This window comes from Vicia villosa, linkage group LG7 (assembly GCF_029867415.1).
Source record: "Vicia villosa cultivar HV-30 ecotype Madison, WI linkage group LG7, Vvil1.0, whole genome shotgun sequence".
Taxonomy (NCBI): domain Eukaryota; kingdom Viridiplantae; phylum Streptophyta; class Magnoliopsida; order Fabales; family Fabaceae; genus Vicia; species Vicia villosa.
The window spans coordinates 101435382-101458307 of NC_081186.1; the positions used below are offsets into that span (position 1 = coordinate 101435382).

The following is a 22926-nucleotide window of genomic DNA, read 5'->3' on the forward strand; positions in this document are numbered from 1 at the left end:
GGTCCACTCAAACGGACAGACAAACATGACTTGACGAGCTTTCACACTTTATTCGAGGCTTCAAGATTCTTTGTTAGATTGCTTCTAATTATATAAGCACTTTAATCTTGAGTCTCATTTTGTTGATGAGGTATGAGATGTTTCTCTTGTTAGATCACCATCATCAATGTTGAAAGCTATTGTAACGTGCTTTAATCATCGTTGACGTCATCAAAACTTTGGAGAGAATCTTTTGCGAGATAGTCAACTTTATACCTGCAAGCACATATATCCACAACAATGACATATAAGTTTGATCATCTCTTTCTAAGTTTGTGATTGTTAGTTTTGTATTTGTTCATTCATACTTAGAATGATACTTTCATGGAGTGCTTTAACAATAATTGAGTTTTTTCTTTCCAATTTGAACCTTATAAATCTTTGGTCTGTGTTGGATTTCATTCTGCAACTTTGCTATGATACACAGTATTAAAGATTAAGCACTTCAAATATAATGCAATTCAAATATAATGCAATTAGGCTTATGTATCCAATTAAGGTTTAATAGTTCATTCGTCATGGTAATTTGTTGAGTTTTTATTTTTTGTCCCTATATCTTTTCTCATCCATCTATCTTAATCCTCCATCCTTCATCTATCTTGTTTTCGTCCTTGTATCTTTTTTGTCCCTGAATCTTTTTTCGTCCCTCTATCTTGTTGCTCTTGAAGAAGGAAGTGTTGTGACCATTATGAAATCTGGGCAAAATTTTAATTAACGCAAATTGACATGCTAAAATAACTCTTTAATGGATGTTGTTGACATCGACAATATCAAAGTTAACTCAATAAATTTTTAGAGAAATAGAAATATCAAATGTTTCTCCGTTTGAACCATCATCACAACTAAACTTTGAGTTTCAATTTTTGATAAATGTTCTATGTATACGGTTAACGTCATGGTGTTTATGTTTTTTGACTTGTAGGAAAAGTGAATGAAGAAAACAACCTAACAAAGCACATACTTTGGCTATGGTTTACATATGTTTTGTAATTAAGTAAGGGAAGACCATAATATGCGGAAATTTTTTCCCTCAAGAGATTTAACACGGCTGCATGCTCAGGGAAGAATTCGAGGAACTCTGACTAAGGTGAAAGAGGTCCTTACCATCTCTATCAACAGCTAGTGCTCTTGGATTCCAAATGTTACTTTTAGTGCTTAGTGCATAGGATGCAATAATAGACTGACTTAATTACAGCGGAAGGTTCCTTTCAGAAAAAAACAAATCCTTAAAGATTATTTTCTATGAAATCAAGAAGTGTATCATACGTTTGTTGGATTAGTATGAGTTGACTGAGTCTACGCAGAATTTTCAACTGATAGAAAGACTAGTGAAGCGACTAAATGCTGCAATTTTTATGGACACAAACAATAGCTATTTGCTATAAAAATCTCATGCACCAAATTGATTATATAATCTAAACATGGCTTCCTCTTTGCTTCTCTTTCTCCTCTGTCCACTGATATTTCAATCCAACTCTGTAGTAGCTCAAACCAAAAGCACCATAGCCATTGGTGATTCTTATACTGCAGAAACAAATATCTCTCCATGGTTGCTTTCACCTTCTGGGGACTTTGCCTTTGGTTTTCTTCCACTTAATAAAACTGATCTGTTTTTGCTTTCCATTTGGTATGCCAAAATTTCTGAGAAAACTGTTGTGTGGCATGCTAATGGAGACAGTCCTGCTCCAAAAGGGTCAAAAGTGGAACTCAATGCCAATGATGGGTTGGTTCTAACTTCTCCAAATGGTGACAGGTTATGGAATACTACTCAGGTACTCAGTGGTAGAGTTTCTCGCGGTGTGTTCAATGACACTGGCAACTTTGTGCTTCAGGACAGTGATTTCAACAGTGTGTGGGAAACTTTCGACTTTCCTAGGGACACCTTGTTGCCGTCTCAAGTTCTTGATAAAGGTGGAAAGCTTCGTTCAAAGCTTAAGGAGACGGACTTCAGGAAGGGAAGGTTTGAGCTCCATTTACAAAATGATGGTGATCTTGTTATGTATTCTATTAATTTACCATCTGATTATGCTAATGATAACTACTATGAAAGTCAAACTGTTGGGTCCAATACATCAAGTGCTGGAACTCAATTGGTCCTTGACAGATCAGGGGACTTGTATGTCTTAAGAGAGAACAATGAGAAATTCAACATGTCAGGAAGAAATGGAGAAGAAGATGTCTCGATAAAAGTCTCCAGCACTAATTTTTATCTTAGAGCAACTCTTAATTTGGATGGAGTGTTTTCACTTTTCAAGCATCCAAAGAATTCAACTGGTAGTGAAGGTTGGACTACAGTGTGGTCTCATCCTGAAAATATATGTCGATATACTATATCTGCTGGTAGTGGCGTTTGTGGATATAATAGCTTCTGCACATTGGGAGATGATAAGAGACCAACATGTCAGTGTCCCAAAAGTTACTCACTGATTGATCCTGATGATCCATATGGTAGCTGCAAGCCGGACTTCATACAAGGATGTGCAGAAGACGCACTAAGTACAAAAAGAAATGATCTCTATTACTTTGAGAATTTGACTGAAACTGATTGGCCCCTATCGGATGCTGCACTTCTAAAGCCTTTTACAGAGGAACTATGTATGAAAGCTTGTATGGAAGATTGCTTGTGTTCTGTGGCTATTTTCAGGTCAGGTGATAGTTGTTGGAAGAAGAAGTTACCTCTCTCAAATGGGAGAGTTGATACCACACTCGATGGTGCCAAGGCCTTCTTGAAAGTGAGAAAAGATAAAACCACCTTTGATTTTTCTCCAAATCCAATCGATGGGAACAAGAATAATAAGGAAACTTTGGTTTTGATTGTTTCTGTTCTTTTTGGTAGCTCTGCTATTCTCAATGGTTTATTGGTTGTAATGATATGTGCCGGCACCTCCATTTTTCAGTACAAGAAGAAGCCTAGAAGAGTCAGTAAAAGTGATACTTGCGTTGAAACCAATTTACGTTGCTTCACTTACGAAGAGCTTGAGGAAGCTACTAATGGATTTGACAAAGAGCTAGGAAGGGGAGCTTTTGGTATTGTTTATGAAGGAGTCATCAACAATAACACAAGTTCTGAAACTCGCGTGGCAGTGAAAAAGTTGAACAACTTTTTGTTGGATCAGGCTCATAAGGAATTTAGAAACGAAGTGAATGGCATCGGTCTCACTCATCACAAGAATTTGGTTCGTTTACTAGGATTTTGTGAGGGTGGATCTGAAAGATTGTTGGTTTATGAGTACATGAGCAACGGCACTTTGGCAAATTTTCTTTTCAATGGTGATGATGAGAAACAAAAACCAAGTTGGAAACTAAGACTTGAAATTGCAATAGGGGTAGCTAGAGGACTTGTGTATTTACATGAAGAGTGCATTACTAGGATCATCCATTGTGACATAAAGCCTCAAAACATACTCCTTGATGACAACTTCAATGCAAGAATTTCAGACTTTGGGTTAGCCAAGCTGTTGAACATGAATGAGAGCAAAACCAATACTGGCATAAGGGGAACAAAAGGGTATGTTGCGCTTGAGTGGTTCAAAAACATGACTATCACAGCTAAGGTGGATGTGTATAGTTATGGAGTAGTGCTACTTGAGATAATTTCATGTAGAAGATGTGTTCAAGAAATGGAACAGGAAGATGAAGAGAAAGCAATACTAACTGACTGGGCTTATGATTGCCACAAGGATGGTGTTGTAGATGCATTGGTTGAGGGTGACAGTGAGGCATTGGATGACAAAGAAAAGTTGGAGAAATTGGTAATGATTGGTCTTTGGTGTGTTCAAGAGGATCCATATCTTAGACCAACCATGAGAACTGTGGTACATATGCTTGAGGGTACTGTTGAAGTGCAAGTTCCACCATACCCCTCACAAATTAGTATTCAATATTCTCTAAATTAGTAAGTTTGTAAGCAAGATTGTCAGCTTGTTCTAATTCTTGTTGTGTTGTTTTAAGTGTATTGTAATATTTACATTTATGATTGTGTATCAAGCTGTGGTTTTATGTACACCTTCAAGACTAGTTGTGGCAACTTAGATTTCCATATTAAGGTAGGCAGCTATATAGAATAATAATATTTATGTTTATTATAAAATAATTGTAAAAAATAGATTTTATTCTAAAATATTAGTGTCTTTTTCCTATTAATCCCCCTGAATCTAATATTAAGAGCCAATTGTTTAGGATGTGATAAATTTTACATCATATTCAAGAAAATCCAAATTTGATTTTAGTGCATGATACAAATTTTTATCATTGTTTAATGATATGATTACTTAATGTGAATAGACAACAAACATATTCTTGTTTAGAAGAAAACTAATCATTGACAATTATTTTCTAGGAAGAAAACTAATCCGTGACAATTATTTTCTATAAAGAATGGACGTGTGTTTCTTACGTTTGTTATTAACACTAAACCAAAAGTTGTTTTAGTATGAGTTGACCAACTCTACGCAGAATATTCAGCAGATATAAAGACTAACAACCAAGTGCTGCAAATTTTATGGACACATACAATAGCTATTTGCCATTAATATCATATGCACCTAATTGATAATAGAATCCAAACATGGCTTCTCTTCTACTTCTCTTTCTCCTCTACTCACTGATTCTTCAATCCATCTGTGTTGTAGCGCAAACAAAAAGTACTTTAGCCATTGGTGATTCTTTTACTGCAGACACCAACAATTCTCAATGGTTACTTTCACCTTCTGGTGACTTTGCCTTTGGTTTTCTTCCACTTAATAACACTGATATGTTATTGCTTTCTATTTGGTATGCCAAAATTTCTAATAAAACTATTGTGTGGTATGCTAATGGAGACAGTCCTGCTCCAAAAGGGTCAAAAGTGGAAGTCAATGCCAATGATGGGTTGGTGCTAACTTCTCCAAATGGTGACAGGTTATGGAATACTACTCAGGTACTCAGTGGTAGAGTTTCTCGCGGTGTGTTCAATGACACTGGCAACTTTGTGCTTCAAGATGGTGAATTCAACAATCTCTGGGAGACTTTCAACTTTCCAACAGACACCTTGTTGCCATCTCAGGTTCTTGAAAAAGGCGGAAAGCTTCGTTCAAAGCATACGGAGACAGATTTCAGTAACGGAAGGTTTGAGCTCCATTTACAAAACGACGGTGATCTTGTTATGTATTCTATTAATTTACCATCTGGTTATACTAATGAAAATTACTATGAAAGTCAAAATGTTAAAACCAATACATCAAGTGCTGGAACTCAATTGGTGTTTGACAGTTCAGGGAAGTTGTATGTCTTGAGAGAGAATAATGAGAAATTCAACATGTCAGGAGAAAATGGAGAAGAAAATGGCTTTAATGAAGTCTCGAGCTTTGATTTTTATCTTAGAGCAACTCTTAATTTCGATGGAGTGTTTTCACTTTTCAAACATCCGAAGAGTTCAACGGATAGTAGAGGTTGGACTATAGTATGGTCTCATCCTGAAAATATATGTAGTTATATTGTCACTTTTGGCAGTGGTGCTTGTGGATACAATAGCGTCTGCACATTGGGAGATGGTAAGAGACCGACATGTCAATGTCCAAAAAGTTACTCACTTGTCGATCCTGATGATCCAAATGGTAGCTGCAAGCCAGATTTCATACACGGATGTGAAGAAAATGAACTAAGTGAAAAAACAAGTGATCTCTATGACTTTGAGATTTTGACTGAGACTGATTGGCCTCTATCGGATTATGTGTTTCAAAAGCCTTTTACTGAAGAACAGTGTAGGAAATCTTGTCTGGAAGATTGTTTGTGTTCCGTGGCTCTTTTCAGGAAAGATGCTAGTTGTTGGAAGAAGAAGTTACCCCTCTCAAATGGGCAATATGATCCAACACTTACTAATGCTAAGGCCTTCTTGAAAGTGAGAAAAGATAATACCTCCCTAGCTTCTCCCCAAATTCAAATCATTGCGAACAAGAATAATAAGGAAACTTTGGTTTTGGTTGTGTCTGTGCTTTTTGGTAGCTCTGCTATTCTCAATGCTGTATTCGTTGTAGCAATATGCTCGATGATTGTTCAGTACAAGAAGAAGCTTAGAAGAGTTAGCAGAAGTGACACTAGTGTTGAAACCAATTTGCGTTGCTTCACTTACGAAGAGCTTGAAAAAGCTGCCAATGGATTTGACAAAGAGCTAGGAAGGGGAGCTTTTGGTATTGTTTATGAAGGAGTCATCAACAACAGCACAAGTTCTGAAACTCGCGTGGCAGTGAAAAAGTTGAACAACTTTTTGTTGGATCAGGCTCATAAGGAATTTAGAAATGAAGTGAATAGCATCAGTCTCACTCATCACAAGAATTTGGTTCGTTTACTAGGATTTTGTGAGGGTGGATCGGAAAGATTGTTGGTTTATGAGTACATGAGCAACGGCACTTTGGCAAATTTTCTTTTCAATGGTGATGATGAGAAACAAAAACCAAGTTGGAAACTAAGACTTGAAATTGCAATAGGGGTAGCTAAAGGACTAGTGTATTTACATGAAGAGTGCATCACTAGGATCATCCATTGTGACATAAAGCCTCAAAACATACTCCTTGATGATAATTTTAATGCAAGAATTTCTGACTTTGGATTGGCCAAGCTGTTGAACATGAATGAGAGCAAAACCAATACTGGCATAAGAGGGACAAAATGGTATGTTGCGGTAGAATGGTTTAAAAACATGCCTATCACAGCTAAGGTGGATGTGTATAGTTATGAAGTAGTGCTACTTGAGATAATTTCATGTAGAAAATGTGTTCAAGAAATGGATCAAGGAGATGCAGAAAAAGCAATCCGAACTGATTGGGCTTTTGATTGCTACGAAGAAAGTGATTTAGACGCGTTAGTTGAGGGTGACAATGAGGCATTGGATTGTCAATAATTCTTGGCTTCATACTTTTCTCATTATTATTTCTCGTATATATAAAGGTTACAGGGCTATATCGGTAATTACACTAAATAATTACATTTAAACTAATTCCTATTCACATCCCCCCTCAAATTGATGATGCTTGTCAATGAGCATCAATTTGCTAACAAGAAACTGATGAAGCCAAATTATTTCAGAACAAGCAGCAGACATGGCACGATACTCAGATTCAGTAGAAGATTTAGAGACTCTCGCTTGTTTCTTACTTTTCCATGAGATCAATGAAGAGCCAAGAAACATGCACCAACCAGTGACAGATCGTCGAGTATCAGGGCACCCTGCCCAATCGGCATCACTATAAGCACTCAATTTAGGAGGAACTCCAGTAGGAAAGAATAAACCACGATGAGAACTTCCCTTCAAGTAACGAATTATACGACGAACTGCTGCCAAGTGAAGGTGGCGAGGAGAGTGCATGAATTGACTTACTTGTTGAACAGCAAATGATATGTCAGGACGAGTAATAGTCAAGTAATTAAGACTACCCACGAGTTGACGATACAATAAGGGATCATGCAACAGATCACCATCATCACGATGATATTTAACATTAACCTCAAGAGGAGTATCCACTGGATTAGCCGATTGCAGACCAGCCATAGAAATTAAATTTGTGGCATACTTGTGTTGATGGAGGAATATGCCCTTGGATGTAGAATGAACCTCAAGACCAAGAAAATAATGCAAATTACCAAGATCTTTCATATGAAACGCTGCTTGTAACTGCTGTTTAAGGCTTTGAATGAAAGCATGATCAGAACCAGTAATAATCATATCATCAACATACAGAAGAAGTAGGACAATTCCAGTAGATGTTCTATGAATAAATAGAGAAGAATCGTACTGACTCTGAGTAAAGGAAAACCCAAGTAGAGTGGAGCAAAATTTTTCATACCATGCTCTAGGCGCTTGTTTCAAACCATATAAGGAGCGTTTGAGCTTGCACACACCCTTAGATGACGGAAATAAACCTTGAGGAGGAGTCATATAAATATCTTTCGCCAGGTCACCATGAAGAAAAGCATTTTTCACATCTAATTGATGAAGAGCCCACCCGTTAGAAGCAGCTATAGAGAGTACCGTACGAACAGATGTCATTTTGGCAACCGGTGCAAATGTCTCATCATAATCAATTCCATATTCCTGCTTGTTTCCTAAGGCAACCAAGCGAGCCTTGAAACGGTTGAGGGACCCATCAGAATTCAATTTCACAGAATACACCCATTTGCAGCCAATGGGTTTAACATCAAGAGGACAAGAGACAATATCCCATGTGAAATTCTCTTGAAGAGCTTGAAGTTCCTCATTCATTGCTTTTATCCAACGTACATCTTTAACAGCCTGTGAATAGCAAGTAGGAATAGATATGCTAGAGAGTGTGGCAGTCAGAGAAGTATGTGAGGAATCATACCTGTCTGGTGAATATCTATCTGGTGCTCGAGATATTCGACCAGAACGTCGTGGTTCAACCGTTACAGGATCAGGTGGCGGTTCAGCGTCGGGAAGGGGTGTGGGAACCTGCTGTTTGTGTTTTCTGACATATACATGACCTGGTTTATAGCGTTCTATAGAGATAGGCATAATAGAAAACTTAGGAAGAGTAATAATATCATTCATGACAGGAGAAACACATGGAAACATAAACTGATTATCAAAAAATGTCACATTCCTAGAAATGCGAAAACGATGGTTAGTGACATCATAACACACAAATCCCTTATGAGAGTGACTATACCCCATAAACGCACATTGAACAGACTGCGCTCCAAGCTTATGCCTTTCAAATGGAGGTAAGTAAACAAAACAAACACATCCAAAAGTATGTAAATCATTATAGTTAGGCTGAATTTTAAAAAGACGAAAAAAAGGAGAATCGAGATCAATAACCGTAGAAGGAAGACGATTGATCAAGAAGACAGTTGTGGAAAGAGCCTCCACCCAAAATCGGGGTGGTACAGACGCTTGAAGAAGTAAAGTGCGGGTCACATCAAGCAAATGACGATTCTTGCGTTTTGCCATCCCATTTTGTTGGGGGGTATTGGGACAAGATCGTTGAGACAAAATGCCTTTTTGTTGAAGAAATTCTTGAAACTCACGAGACATGTACTCACCACCAGAATCAGAGCGAAAATTTTTAACATTTTCATGAAATTGAGTTTCAACATATGTCAGAAATTTCTTAAACATAGAAAACACTTCAGATTTAGACCGAAGAAAATATATCCAAGTAAAACGACTATAATCATCAATAAATGTGACAAAATATTTATAGCAAGCATGAGAAACTACAGGAGACATACCCCATACATCACTATGAATCATTTCAAAATAAGAGGAAGCCCGATAAGCACCAGACGGAAAAGGAAGTGTTTTACTTTTAGCTAATTTGCAAACAGAACATGAAAGAGAGGCATTAGAAACAACATTTTTATTGCCCAATAAACCATTTTTAAATAAATGAGATAAAACAGCAGAGTTAGGATGACCCAATTTTCTATGCCAATCCTCGTAAGAATTCAAGACATTATTACAAACAAGAGATAAATGACTAGAAATAAACTGAAGTGGAAACAATCTTCCCACTTTAGGCCCCTTCGCAACCACCTTCCCCGACACCTGTTCCTGCACAAGGCAACCATCACGAGAAAAATTTACATTACAATTATTATCAACCAATTGACCAACAGATAATAAATTGGAAGCAAGTCCAGGTGCTACAAACACATCCCGAAAATCAGAGTTGAGGTCACCAACATTCGTGATAGAGAGAGCATTACCATCCGCAATTTGAATTTTCTGATTACCATGGTAAGAATGTAAATTGTGCAAGTATTCAGAAGAGGCTGTCATGTGATTGGATGCACCAGAATCAAGAAACCACGGGCAGGAAACATTCGAAGACTTACCCTGAATTCCCAAGGTTGAAAGAGCGGAAAGTACCATCTGTTAGATTATTTGAGGTTGGAGAGCATCACCATTAGATGGATTGGTGATGGAAGGACCAACTGCAGAGCTTGTACTCGCAGGAAATGCTTGCACCGAACGTTGTGCTGATCGTGGAGGACGGGTGGGACAATCAGAGATAATATGGCCCCGCTGCTTGCAATAATTACAAAACTTCTTACTGCAACTCTGAGCAAAATGTCCAAATTGTTTGCAAGAGAAACATTGGACATGTCGAATATCACGACCTTTACCTCTACTCTGAGGAGCATATGCAAACATAGCAGACTCAGAAATGACAACATCGCGAGACATGGATCCTTGAGTAGCAAGACGTTGTTCCTCTCTGAGAAGTTCACCAACACATGTATCTAAAGAAGGAACATGATTCCTATTCAGCAGAGCACCTCTAACAACCTCAAATTCTGCACGAAGCTTCATGAGAAATTGATCTCGCCTACTAGTATTGTAGACCTCTTGGACATCCGCGAGAGAACTCTTGGGAACATCAACATGTATAATCGCAGAGTGTTCTGTCCACAAATTCAAAAAACCAGAATAATATTCTTGAACAGACAGATTGCCTTGTTTGTAATTGGCAATGTCTAGCTCCAACTGAAAACGTTTGGCCGCGTTGTCTAGGTTATAGATACGCTTCAAGTAGTTCCACATTTCTTGGGCAATGGAAAAAGATCGCAAACTATTAATCATGTGAGGATCAATAGTACCGAGAATCCAAGTGATAATCTGAGCATCTTCTATTTCCCATGCATCTAAGTCAGTTGTCTCCAACGGTGCCAAAGAGACATCGTCCAAGTGACTCCATAATCCTTTCCCTTTGACATACATCCGAAACTGAAATTCCCAAACAAGATAATTCTTTCCGGTAAAACGAACACAAATATGATCTATCTCTTCTTCGGAAGCCATAATATCAGAGATGACTTAAGAACAATTTTGTTAACGTGAAACAAGAAACACCAACGGAACACAGAAGAAAATACTTGCCAACACCAAATCAACACCCCAATTGAGGATACTCGCCGACACCAAGTCAAAACCCTAATTCAGAATACTTGCCGACACCGAGTCAAAACCCTAATTCAGAATACTTGCCGACACCGAATCAAAACCCTAATTTAGAATACTTGCCGACACCGATACGATAACACGATCAAAGCAAACACGATTTGTAAGCACCCGAGATTAGAATCGCAATCTTGGAAGAGATTACCGAGAACCGAGATGATTTTAATTACCGAGAAACGAGATCTACCGAGACGATTTCAAGAGCGACCCAGTGGGGTGTCGCTGAATAAAGCCAAGATTAACCTAAAACTCACAGGTTTGATTGAAAACCTCTGATACCATGTCAATAATTCTTGGCTTCATACTTTTCTCATTATTATTTCTCGTATATATAAAGGTTTCAGGGCTATATCGGTAATTACACTAAATAATTACATTTAAACTAATTCCTATTCACATGGATGACAAGGAAATGTTGAAGAAATTGGTAATAATTGCTCTATGGTGTGTTCAAGAGGATCCAGGTCTTAGACCAAGCATGAGAAATGTGATACACATGCTTGAAGGTACTGTTGAAGTGCAAGTTCCACCATACCCCTCACAAATTAGTATTCAATATTCTCTAAATTAGTAAGTTGATTTGCAAGATTTGCAGATTGTGCTAATCCTTGTTTTGTTGTTTTAAGTGAGGTGTAATATTTGCATTAATGTCTGTGTATCAAGCTGTGGTTTTATGTTCCTTGAACATTTGAATTTGAGGTTCAAGATTGATTAGTTTACAGGGTATGAATAAACTTGAATACACAGTTGTCTTGGATAATGTTAGTTTAAATATAGTTATCATATGTTTTATACAAAATTTGGAAGTTAAAATATGATATTAAGGTTCGCAGTCTTCGCCGACTGTGAGGTCCTCGTTGACTGGAATTCGTGAAAACTTGGTAGGCCACATTGTGGAGATATTAAGGTTTGGGATTTAGATTGATAAAATATTGAGGAGTTATGCTGCAACATGCTCCTGTATATTTCTATATATAATATAGGAAAAACAACCTATGAGTAACTGAATCCTAAATAATAGGATTTTTTATGATTTTAAATTCTAATCAAATCAAATTTAAATATAGGGTTTCAGATTCACATTGATTGAATATTGAAAAACATTAATTATACCATTAATTAGTTTTTAATTGTGACTTTATTTAAAATCTATAGCATCAATTAGTTTTTATTTGTGACTTAATTTAAAATCTATAACATTAATTATTTTTAATTTTATCATATACATTATAGAATTTAGAAAGATAAATACTCGCTTATTTTAAAATTTATTTGATTACTAATATATTTATCTAATAAAATAATAATATTCAATATTATATTATATTTTAAAATAAGTTAAAATTTTAAAGTTTATTGATAATAATTTATCAATATCCAATCAAAATTCAGAATATCAAGAAAATTTATCTTTCAAAATGATAACCGCAGTCACAGTCACAGTCAGGTCGGCACATTAGGTCCTTCAAGTCGACACATACTGAAACCTCAGTATTATGTGTCGACACCAACCTCTTCATAGTATTGAAGTATTGCTAGAAGAACTTTACTTCTTTGAGATTTTTGGCTTGATTAGTCATTCCCTCTTCGACTTCTATTGTGTCTGAATTGTTAGCAACTGCTTCGACTTCCACTTCGACAAGAGTGTCATCGATTGAAATTTCTTCGTCGACATCATAACTCATCAAAGGCTTATTAATTGCATCACCATAATTCCAATCCCAGGAAGAATTTTGATCAATCAAAATATCTCGACCCATCGCTATCATCTCTCTATTGTGAGAATTGGATCGAACTCTTGTGGGTCAAAGAGAATCTTGTTTTTCGGTAGAGAATGTGTCGAAGGCCTACATATTGTATTCGAAGTGTGTTCTAGTATGTAGGTGTCAAAATGCTAGGGCTATTAGTATTTCGAATTGGGCATGTTTGTTATGCCCAATTGTTCCAGTTAGTTTGTACCCTTAATTGGCTTGTAATGAGTATTTGTGAAAAAGCCCATTAGTTTAGTATGTAACTTTTATTATAAATAGCATACTAGTATATCATTAGTGCATACGACAAATCCTAATTTAGGGTGATAAGGTTATTTTTTATTCTTGTAACATTTGTAATCTTGATTTAAAAGAAAGTAAAGAATAGAAGCTATAACCAATCCTAGTTGTTCTTCTTGCTTTCCTATTGTGTTCCCTATTATACTTTGTTCTTGGAATCGTTTTCACAACAAATTGGTGCAGTGAGTGTGGAGAAGATGCCTTCAATAAAGTATGAGGTTGAAAAGTTCACTAGAATGAACGATTTCGGTCTATGATGCTTGAAGATGAAAGCCCTATTGGTTTAACAAGGTTGTTGGGAAGCATTGAAGGGAGCGGCGGCTATGGACGTTGCGTTAACAAAAAAAGAAAAGCGGTCATGATAGAAAAAGCCAACAACGCAATTTTGTTGAGCCTTGGTGATAAGGTTTTTCAACATGTATCAAAGGAAACGACGACATTATGGTTATGGGTAACACTTGAAAGTTTGTACATGACCAAATCGCTGGTAAATCTACTCTACCTAAAGCAAGCTTTGTATTTATTCGAGATGATTGAAGATAAAGTGTGGCTGAGCAGTTGGATATGGTCAACAAGCTGATTCTTGAAAGGGAGTCTCTGACTTTTAAAGAAGTTCAACCAGCCCTGTATTCTAAGGACTTAAACAAACGTAAGGAGCATAAACCTTCGACAATTGGTGAAAGTTTTACGGTTAAGGGAAAATTCGTGCGAAAGGATGTTAAGTTCGACAAGAATAGTGGAAAAAGTAAGTTGAAGTCTTATAGTGGCAAAGCATCTAGTATTCGATGATATCTGTTCTGGACTAGCCCAAATATTCCAAATGGCCCAACCCACTCTTTGGTGTAAACCGGCTCAATAAGCATTGGTCCAACCCATGAAAGCCAATAAGATGGACTTCCCCCTCATTCCGAGCATAACTGGAGATTAGTCGAGCGCGCTAGGATATCGTCCCTGGCAACGACTAGTGTCCCGGGCACAACTAGTCAAGACCTAGTCAACAGTTCCTTACATTCTGGGTCGGAAATCATATCCACTATAGTGTAACGAGAGTGCAAGGTAATCCAAACTTGGCCCAAAATCTCATACTTTCTGTTGTACCTTGTTGTTCTCTTACTTACTTTGACATCTGACTACCTTGCAGGTACAACCCCCTTTTTTCTCAACCGTCACCAAAGATCAAGTCTATTGTTGCTGGCTACTTGTTCTACCCATGGAGAACACTATCATTGCAAAAAGAAGGGTCACACAAGAAAGGTGTGCCCTGAATGTATGAAAGATCATGGAGGTAAGAATAATGGCAACACAACCATTATTCAAGATGATTTTGAATCATCTGATGTTCTTGTGATTTCAAGCAGTGACTCGAGTAAGGAGTGGATTATGGATTCAGGTTGCACTTGGCATATAACTCCAAAAAATGACTTGTTCGAGGGATTATGTGATCAAGATGGTGGATCTGTATTGCTGGAAAAAAAAGCTTGCAAGATTGCAGGTGTTGGATTTGTGAGATTCAAGCTTCATGGTGAGTCAATAAGGTTGTTGACTGAAGTTTGGTATGTTCCTGATTTGAAGAGATGGTGAATTCGACAAGAAAGTATATGTTTTCAAAGGAGAGAAAAGCATCCTAAGATTCATGAAAGGGTCGAAGGAAGTCTCGAGAGGCGTGGAGAAACAAGACTTGTATACCCTTGAGGTTGAAGTTGTAAGTGGTTCGACAAATGTAGCATCCACGAAACCTTTATCCAAGACATAAATTTGGCACATAAGATTGGGCCATGTCAGTGAAAGGGGTCTGGTCGAATTGGAAAAACATAGTCTGCTTGGTGGAGACAAAGTAGAAGTTTTGTGAACCATGTGTACTTGGAAAATCTTGCAGAATTAAATTCAACAAAGGAAAAAAAAGCCTTTAAAAAATATAACCATATATTTTTGGGTCAGCCCACGGGGCCTATGTTTTTCACGGGTTGGGCTGGGCCGGCCAACCGGGCTTCGAGTTGGCCCATTAAAATAAAATTTTAAATTAATTTTTATTAATTTTGGAGAAAAAATATTGAGCTAATGTAATTTCATAAGTGTATTTCAATTGAAAAAGAATTAAAAATGATGAAGATATATTTCAAGATGATATGGTTAAAGAAATAGTTCTGAGATAAAGAATTTTTTTAATAAGTATTAGAGATAATATTCAGTTTCTCTCTAATTTTACATAGATATCTTCGTGGGATTCATATATATATATAGATGTTGATTTGATGAATAATTTAAATATCACCGAACTAAGTTTATCATTACTCTCTACTTATGTTACGTAGCTTTTATTATTACATCCTTTTTATAAATTGAAAACTATAATATTGAAATGAAGGATTGATTGGCTCATCGAGCCACATGGCCAATCAATTACTAGGCCGAACTCATTTTTGACAGCCCATGAAGTAATCAGGCCGACCCACTTAATCCCATTTATATGTTTTGGCCCCCCGGACCGAAGCAGGCTGGGTCGAGTCAACCCATTTGACAACTCTACTGATGTTGTTTGAAATTTGAATAATTATTTGAAATTCACAAAAATGTTCTGTGATTGTTAAGTCAGGTATCTGTTAAAAACGACTTAACAAGTCGTGTACGAATCTGAAAAAACATCATTTTTTTAACACATTTTCATGCACCTCTTCATGAAACCTTCTCATTTTAACTTGACATTTTTTCATGATATTTTTCCATAACTTTACCATGATTCATAAAGGTGCTATGCTCATATAAATACATGAATTTTCAAAGGCTTAATTCACACCCTATTAGCCACACTTTTGAACTTACAATTGACATCAAAGCAGGTTATATGTAACTTGTTCCTAAGAAATCCAGATGGCTTTCGCAAATCAAAACCTGATTTTTAGAGACGGTGGTAGCAATAACAAGCCTCCATTGTTTTATGGTGAATACTTTGATTTTTAGAAATCAAAACACGAGTCGACGCTCTGTCCAAGTTATGTCGAATCCCTCTCGTTAACAACTTATCTCATGATTTCTGTCATTCTTCTAAGCCCCCTTACAAACCTAATTTATGGGATCCAACCTCTTGATTTGTGAGTTTTTTTTAATTGTACTATCAACGTATCTCATTATATTTTTCCCTTAACGCATACTTAATAAAATTTCGTTTTACTATAAATATTTTAGGTTCAAATAATAATAATGCATCATTTAAAATATTTTACGATTTTTGAATCTCTTGATGCCAAATATTTATAGAATTCAAAAAAGTATCCAAATTTTAGAAACCAGAATATTATATTAAACGTTCCATCTATATGATTAACCGATAATAATATGGGCCTAAGATGATTTTCAATACATTTAAAGATAATAACATAAATTAGATTAATAAGCAAAAACAAAATACATGTTAAAAAAACCAAAAAACAAAACTTATATCAAAATAACCTAAATACTAATTGTTAACTAAACCACCTAAAAGCAAAAATTTAGAGCCAGATAAACTAACCCAAATCCTAACCCCATCCCTGGTATTCGCGAGAGCATTCGGTAACATTGAAACTAGATTTTAATTTTTTATTAGAAATCAAAGGAACTCTCAAACCTATACAATAAACATATTCGTTGTGTTTCAAATTTAATTTCAAATCTAAATTAAATTTTTTCAATAGTGTCTCATTATCATACTCCATATGTTGTTGAGTATTGAGGTTGATCAAATTGTTCCCGTAAAACACCACAGGCTTAAGCAAAATAGTCTTCTTAGAATCTAAGACAAAATAATCCATATCCACCGTAGCAAATTTGTTACCTTTATAGGAAGAAATCGCAGTGATTTCGAACCCGTAACGGTCGTAGTTTGAGTTTCTCACAGATATATTGAACTTAAAATTATAGTATAAGGTGTTGTCGCTCGTGAGATTAAACTGCGTGATTGAGGCATCTGCTATACTGAACTCCACTGGTTTATAGGGCTGCGAGTTTTCCGAGAAAAGCGAAAAATATAGCCAAATACCGAAAAGTAACAAGATAGTTACACAAAAAGAGCCCCACAAACAGTCCTTGCGGTCCTCGTCTAATTGGATTTGTGATAACTTGGTAGGTGGAGGTTTCTGCGACATTGCGGAGTTATTAAGGTTTTGGGTTCAGATTGATAAGATATTGAGGAGTTATGCTGCATCATGCTTCTGTATGTTTCTATACAACCTATGAGTAACTGAATCCTTAATAATAGGATTTTTTTAAGATTTCAAATTGGATATTGAAAAACAACCCATGACTGTGTCATAACTTAATCCTAAATAATAGGTTTTTTTATGGTTTTAAATTTGAATCATATCTATCGTAATATAATAAATTATTTAAATTATATAATTTAAATTAATAGCTAAATATAAATTTAATATCAAGCAATAAAGAAAGAGGAATAAATACCTTGATATTTTTCTGAATATTCTAAAATTGACTTAAATTTTATTGATTTATTATGTATAAATATTATAATTTAAATTAGGTATTAAAATATTTAAATTATATAATTTTCTATATTTAATAATTTTGATAATAAAAAGTTAGTAACAACTTCATACCTTAAATTTTAATAAAACAACTATGTATAATTTTATTTTAATTAAAAAAAATGAGCAAAAAGTAAAAGAATAAAAATTAATATAATTTACAAAGAGTGTAAAAAATAGCAAAAACATTTTACAAATCATTAGATTAAAAATTAAGGCATATCAACTTAATATAAAAATTAAAAAAAAATATGTATCCAAATAATGTACAATGTTATATAAAACAATAATTTTCTTAATATATTGGCTATAATGGTAATTTGAAAATTTCTTTGAAGTACAATGACAAATGAGGTAATAGCTTTATTTGAGGTTTGCTAAATACAATATACATTTTACATTTTAATTTCTAGAACAATAAAACTGTTGCAATCAAGAAATGTAAGACAATGCTATAGCAAATAAAACATAGCATTAAAAAAATAGTATGATCATGAATTAGTACTACTGAGTGTCATTTTAGAAGAGTTAAATTGTTCATGAGAAACAACTTTTGAAGAGCTAAGGGCACTACCTGTTCAAACACACCAAACAACACATTAGAATACAAATATGAAACAAATTAAAATAAAACTACATACAAAAGAGTAAAAGAAATAAATCACAGAAGATTTTCGTATTTTGGTATTTTGAAAGATTTTCGTGTGCTATACTACATAAAAGTCACAAAGTTCGTTAAACTTTTATACTTTGGTATTTTGGAAGATTTTCGTGTACTATACTACATAAAAGTCACGAAATTTGTTAAAGTTGCAAATTTTGTTTTTTGGACGATTTTCGTGTGCTATACTACATAAAAGTCACGAAATTTATTAAACTTGCAAAATTTGGTATTTTGAAAGATTTTCGTGTGAAATACTACATAAAAGTCGCGAATTTTATTAAACTTGCAAAATTTGGTATTTTGGAAGATTTTCGTGTACTATACTACATAAAAGTCACGAAATTTGTTAAAGTTGCAAAATTTGGTCTTTTGGACGATTTTCGTGTGCTATACTACATAAAAGTCACGAAGTTAGTAAAAAGTGCAAAATTTAGTGTTTTGGATGATTTTCGTGTGCTATGATACATAAAAGTCACAAAGTTTATTAAACTTGCATACATTGGTATTTTGGAAGATTTTCGTGTGCTATACGCATAAAAGTCACGACGTTTGTTAAACTTGAAAAATTTGGTATATTGGAAGATTTTTGTGTATTATACTACATATAATTCACGAAGTTTGTAACACCCCGTTAATTCTTGTTTATTAATTTAATTATTATTTTTAATTAAATTATTAGAATTAATAATTTTTGGGAATTATTTGGAAAATGATGAAATATTGGCATTGGGCCTAGAGTGGTGGTTAGCAGTAAGGGGGTGTTAGCTAAGCAAGCCCATTATAATATTTTATTTTATTTTTCATAAAATAAAAGGAATTGGGAAAAGAGGAGGAGAAGAAAAGGAGTCAGACTCTGAGAAAGGAAGAACACGTGAAAAAGAGAAGAGCCAAAGGGGAAGAAGACCTTCGAAGATTCGACTCTGAGGTAAGGGGGATTCTTCGGGTTAGTAATCCTTATGCGATTGTAGGTAGTAGGATTGATTAGGATTGTTGTCTATTTCAATCGTACGTGTCGGGTTTGGGAATTTGTTAGGTTTTGATGAATTTGTATGAATTACATGATTCTGTTAATACTCATGTTATATGCTGTTAATACTTGTATAAAAGTTGTGTGAAATATGTGATGATGTGAAAATTGATGGTATTTGGGTGCTATGTTCGTATGTACCTGAAATTGGGGAAATGGGATAGGGTAAATGCTGTCAAAATGGTGAATTTGGCTGTGCAGGTACGTAGGAACCGGTTCCCATGTGGGACGAACCGGTTCCCCCTTATAAAAACAGAGACGTGTGGATTCTGGGTTGCTGGGAACCGGTTCCCAGATAGGGACAACCCGGTTCCCCATAGTAAAAATCAGAGGCGTGATTTTGGAAGCAGCCAGGAACCGGTTCCCATGTGGGACGAACCGGGTTCTGCAGCACATTTTCTAAAAATGTTTTATTTTTAAAAACCCATAACTTTTGATCCGAGTATCCGATTTATGTGCCGTTTTGGGCGTTGAGAAGCTAATTAGGTGCTTTATTTGATAAAGTGATAAAATGGGCAGTAGCCGACTTTACTTTAAAAACTCGAATTAATTGTTGATGAATTGAAACATGGTATATGTATATGTGCTTATTCATATGACTATTGATGCATGTATTTATGTTGGTGATGGGATTATGATATCCAATGAGTGATGTTGGTATATCACATGTCGTAAATGATACATGCTTTGTGACTTTACTGTTGAGTTGTTTTAGCAATTTATTACATGGTGTGTAATGATGATAGATGTAACGATGTATGATGATGGTGATGATTGATGATTGTGAATATTAATATGTTGTTAATATTAATATGTTGGTTATGGTGAACGTATGTGAATGATTGAATGATGCCTATACATGTACATACTTGTTGTGACGTTATTGGTACGAGGTGATAAGCGATGTTAAGCATCAGAATGATGATGATGTATGATGATGTAAGTATGTGTCATGTGTGCATTATTCATAAATCATTTGCATTGGAAGGCTAATTCCCATTGTGCGGAGATTAGCGGGAAGTCATCGGGTGCCCATGTGGGGTGTGAGCGATGAGGCAGTAGTCGTGTGCCCATGTGGGGTGTGAGCGACTAGAGGGCAGTATCAAAGAGAGAAGTCCTGTGAATGTGATTCACGAATTTTGGTACCACATGCATAGTGTCAGTTGAATCATATGCATTGGTTATAATATGATTGGATGAGATCCAATGTATGCCTTGGTGTGTTTACATGATTGATGTATTAAGGAGTTGTTGTTAATATAACTTGATTATTTGATGGAATGAAGAGTTGTGGGCCGATGGCCAAATATTGTTGAATTGATGCTTGCTTATTGTAATAATTTCCGACTATATGTATGTTGGATGGATGATAATTGCTATGAGATTTTATTGCTTATGATTGTATAATGGTTATTAATTCGAATGAAACTCACCCTTACTTTGATGATTTCAGATTAAGGATGTAGCGGCGTCTTGATTGGGTGAAGATAGCTTGTAGGCTAGCCCGTAGTTCGTGTCGAGTCATGCTCTGATTGTAACACTGGGATCGATTAGTCTTAGCGTTACTTGTTATACATTGTTGCCATTTTGGCTATGGATTTATGTATTGAGTATTTGTGTGGAGATGTTTCCTAATACTGTTGAATTAAGTTCCGTTGTGCTAAACACATGTTTGATATTGGTTAATTTCTAATAAAGCATGACAATCGACTTGATGTTTTTATTTATTTTAATAATTGTAGCATCCTTGATGTGTTATTACTCTGATTATATTATATTTCCGCGGGGGTTTAGAAGGGTGTTACAATAGTGGTATAAGAGCATAGTCGTTCGTTGTGACCAGAGTCTTGTTGTTAATTTTTCCTTTCGGTATGCGACATGTGTGTGAAACATTGTCGGTACTCAGTGTGTTCTAACTGTTTGCCTACAGAAGTGGGATTGAAACTAGTGGGGGAGAAGTCATGCTTCTCGGATATGTCTCAGATGCAAGATGTTAGAGTGATGCGTAGGGCAGCAGTACAAGAGTGTGGAGTTATTGTTTTCTGAAGTGAAGGTGACATGGGCTGAAGACTGTGGTTGTTGTCCAGTCGGAGTGTCTCGGAGTAGATGATGGTTATTTCTGAGAAATGGAATTTCGAAGTTGTGATGCTTCAAGTGCTACTGACGGACTGTGATGTTGTTGTGTGAGTAGCCCTATGTGAAAGGTCGCTGTTGAAGCAGTGATTAAAGGAAGTATTGTCGTAGACCTTGTTGTAGGATTACTAGTAAGTAATTGAGATGATAGTAGAGGTTATCGATGTTGTTGAGAAAGTTTCGAAGTGCGAGTAATGCAAAGAGACGAGTATGATCTCAAGGATAAGAAGGTTGATGATGGCGAATTTGGTTTCAGGATGTTGCAGAAATCGAACTTCAGCGATGAAATGTGTTGTTTAAGTTATAAGAAGTTTGGAAGCGAAGAGATGTGATAAGATGATGTTAATAATGAGATTAATTTGAAAAGGATGAGTTTTGGAGCAGAATTTCCGTAAGCAAATCGCAGGAAGATTGCTGAATCGTTATGAAATTTCGAAAATTCATAACTGGAGTTCTGGACATCCGATTTGAGTTCCGTTTGAAGCGTCGGAAAGCTAACGGCAGAAGCTGTAACATATTTAATTGTGTCAGGATGATGTTAGAAAGAGGTGAAGTTACGGTTACACTTGTCCTTATAACTAGACTTGTTCATTCGTACCGCACGAGACTTCTGCGTCAGAGTTGAACGGATTGAAAGAATAATGAGAAGGCTTGTTGTGAGCAATTTTAGGAATAGGTGTTCCAATTGAGGAGTTCTGGAGATATCGTATAGAGTGTCGCAGCATGGCGTCGGTGTTGCATTTTTGGATAACAATTAGAAAATTCATGTCTTGAGCTCTGAGTGTCGGATTAATGTACCGTTTGAACCCACGAAGAGGAGAGATTATGTTCTACATTGTGGAAGAGTTATAAATACCATAGACTGGTCCTATGAGGAGATATGATGATGTCGGTTAAAGAAGCATGAACTAGTGTTGAAATAGGAATGCCTACTACCGCGATTGTTTGAAATGAGGTTGAATAGAATGTGACGTGGATGAATAAGCTGATAAAGATGATTTAAGTACCGATGGATTTGAGTGATGAGTGAAGTAGTAGAGGAGGTGAAAAAGACTTGAAACTGTTTGTAGTATATTGTGATGCGTCACTGATGGGTTTGGGTGGTGTATTGATGTTAAACCACTAAGTAGTAGCTCATGCGTCGAGACAACTCAAGGAGCATGAAGGGAATTATCCGACCCATGACTTAGAGTTGACGACTGTGGTTTTGTTTGTGGCGACATTATTTGTATGGTTTGAGATTCGAAGTGTTTAGTGATAATAAGAGTCTGGAGTACCCCTTTGATCAGCAAGGGCTTAATGTGAAGCAATATAAATGGTTAGAGTTTTTGGATTACCATCTTGGTGAGGAAAAATGTTGTGCCAATGCACTGAGTAGGGAACCTCTAAAAATGTTGATGCTGATGGTGAAAGAGTTGGATTTAATTGAACAATTCAGAGAAATGGTGCTCTTGACGAGATTAGAGAAAGTCAGAAAGCTGATGTTGAGTTGATCGATAAGTCGACCTTGAATTACCAAGGTAAAGACGGTGAATTCA

At 35.9% G+C, this 22926-nt stretch overlaps 1 protein-coding gene and 1 pseudogene across 1 annotated transcript; one reads left to right on the forward strand and one right to left on the reverse strand.

The window, feature by feature from the left end:
* Nucleotides 1–1300: 1300 nt before the first annotated feature.
* Nucleotides 1301–11562, forward strand: LOC131619852 (uncharacterized; annotated as a pseudogene).
* Nucleotides 11563–16562: 5000 nt separating this feature from the next.
* Nucleotides 16563–17168, reverse strand: LOC131619853 (NDR1/HIN1-like protein 3). Its single transcript, XM_058890901.1, has one exon. It carries the CDS (start codon nucleotides 17166–17168, stop codon nucleotides 16563–16565), a length of 606 nt encoding a protein of 201 aa, XP_058746884.1.
* Nucleotides 17169–22926: the final 5758 nt, after the last annotated feature.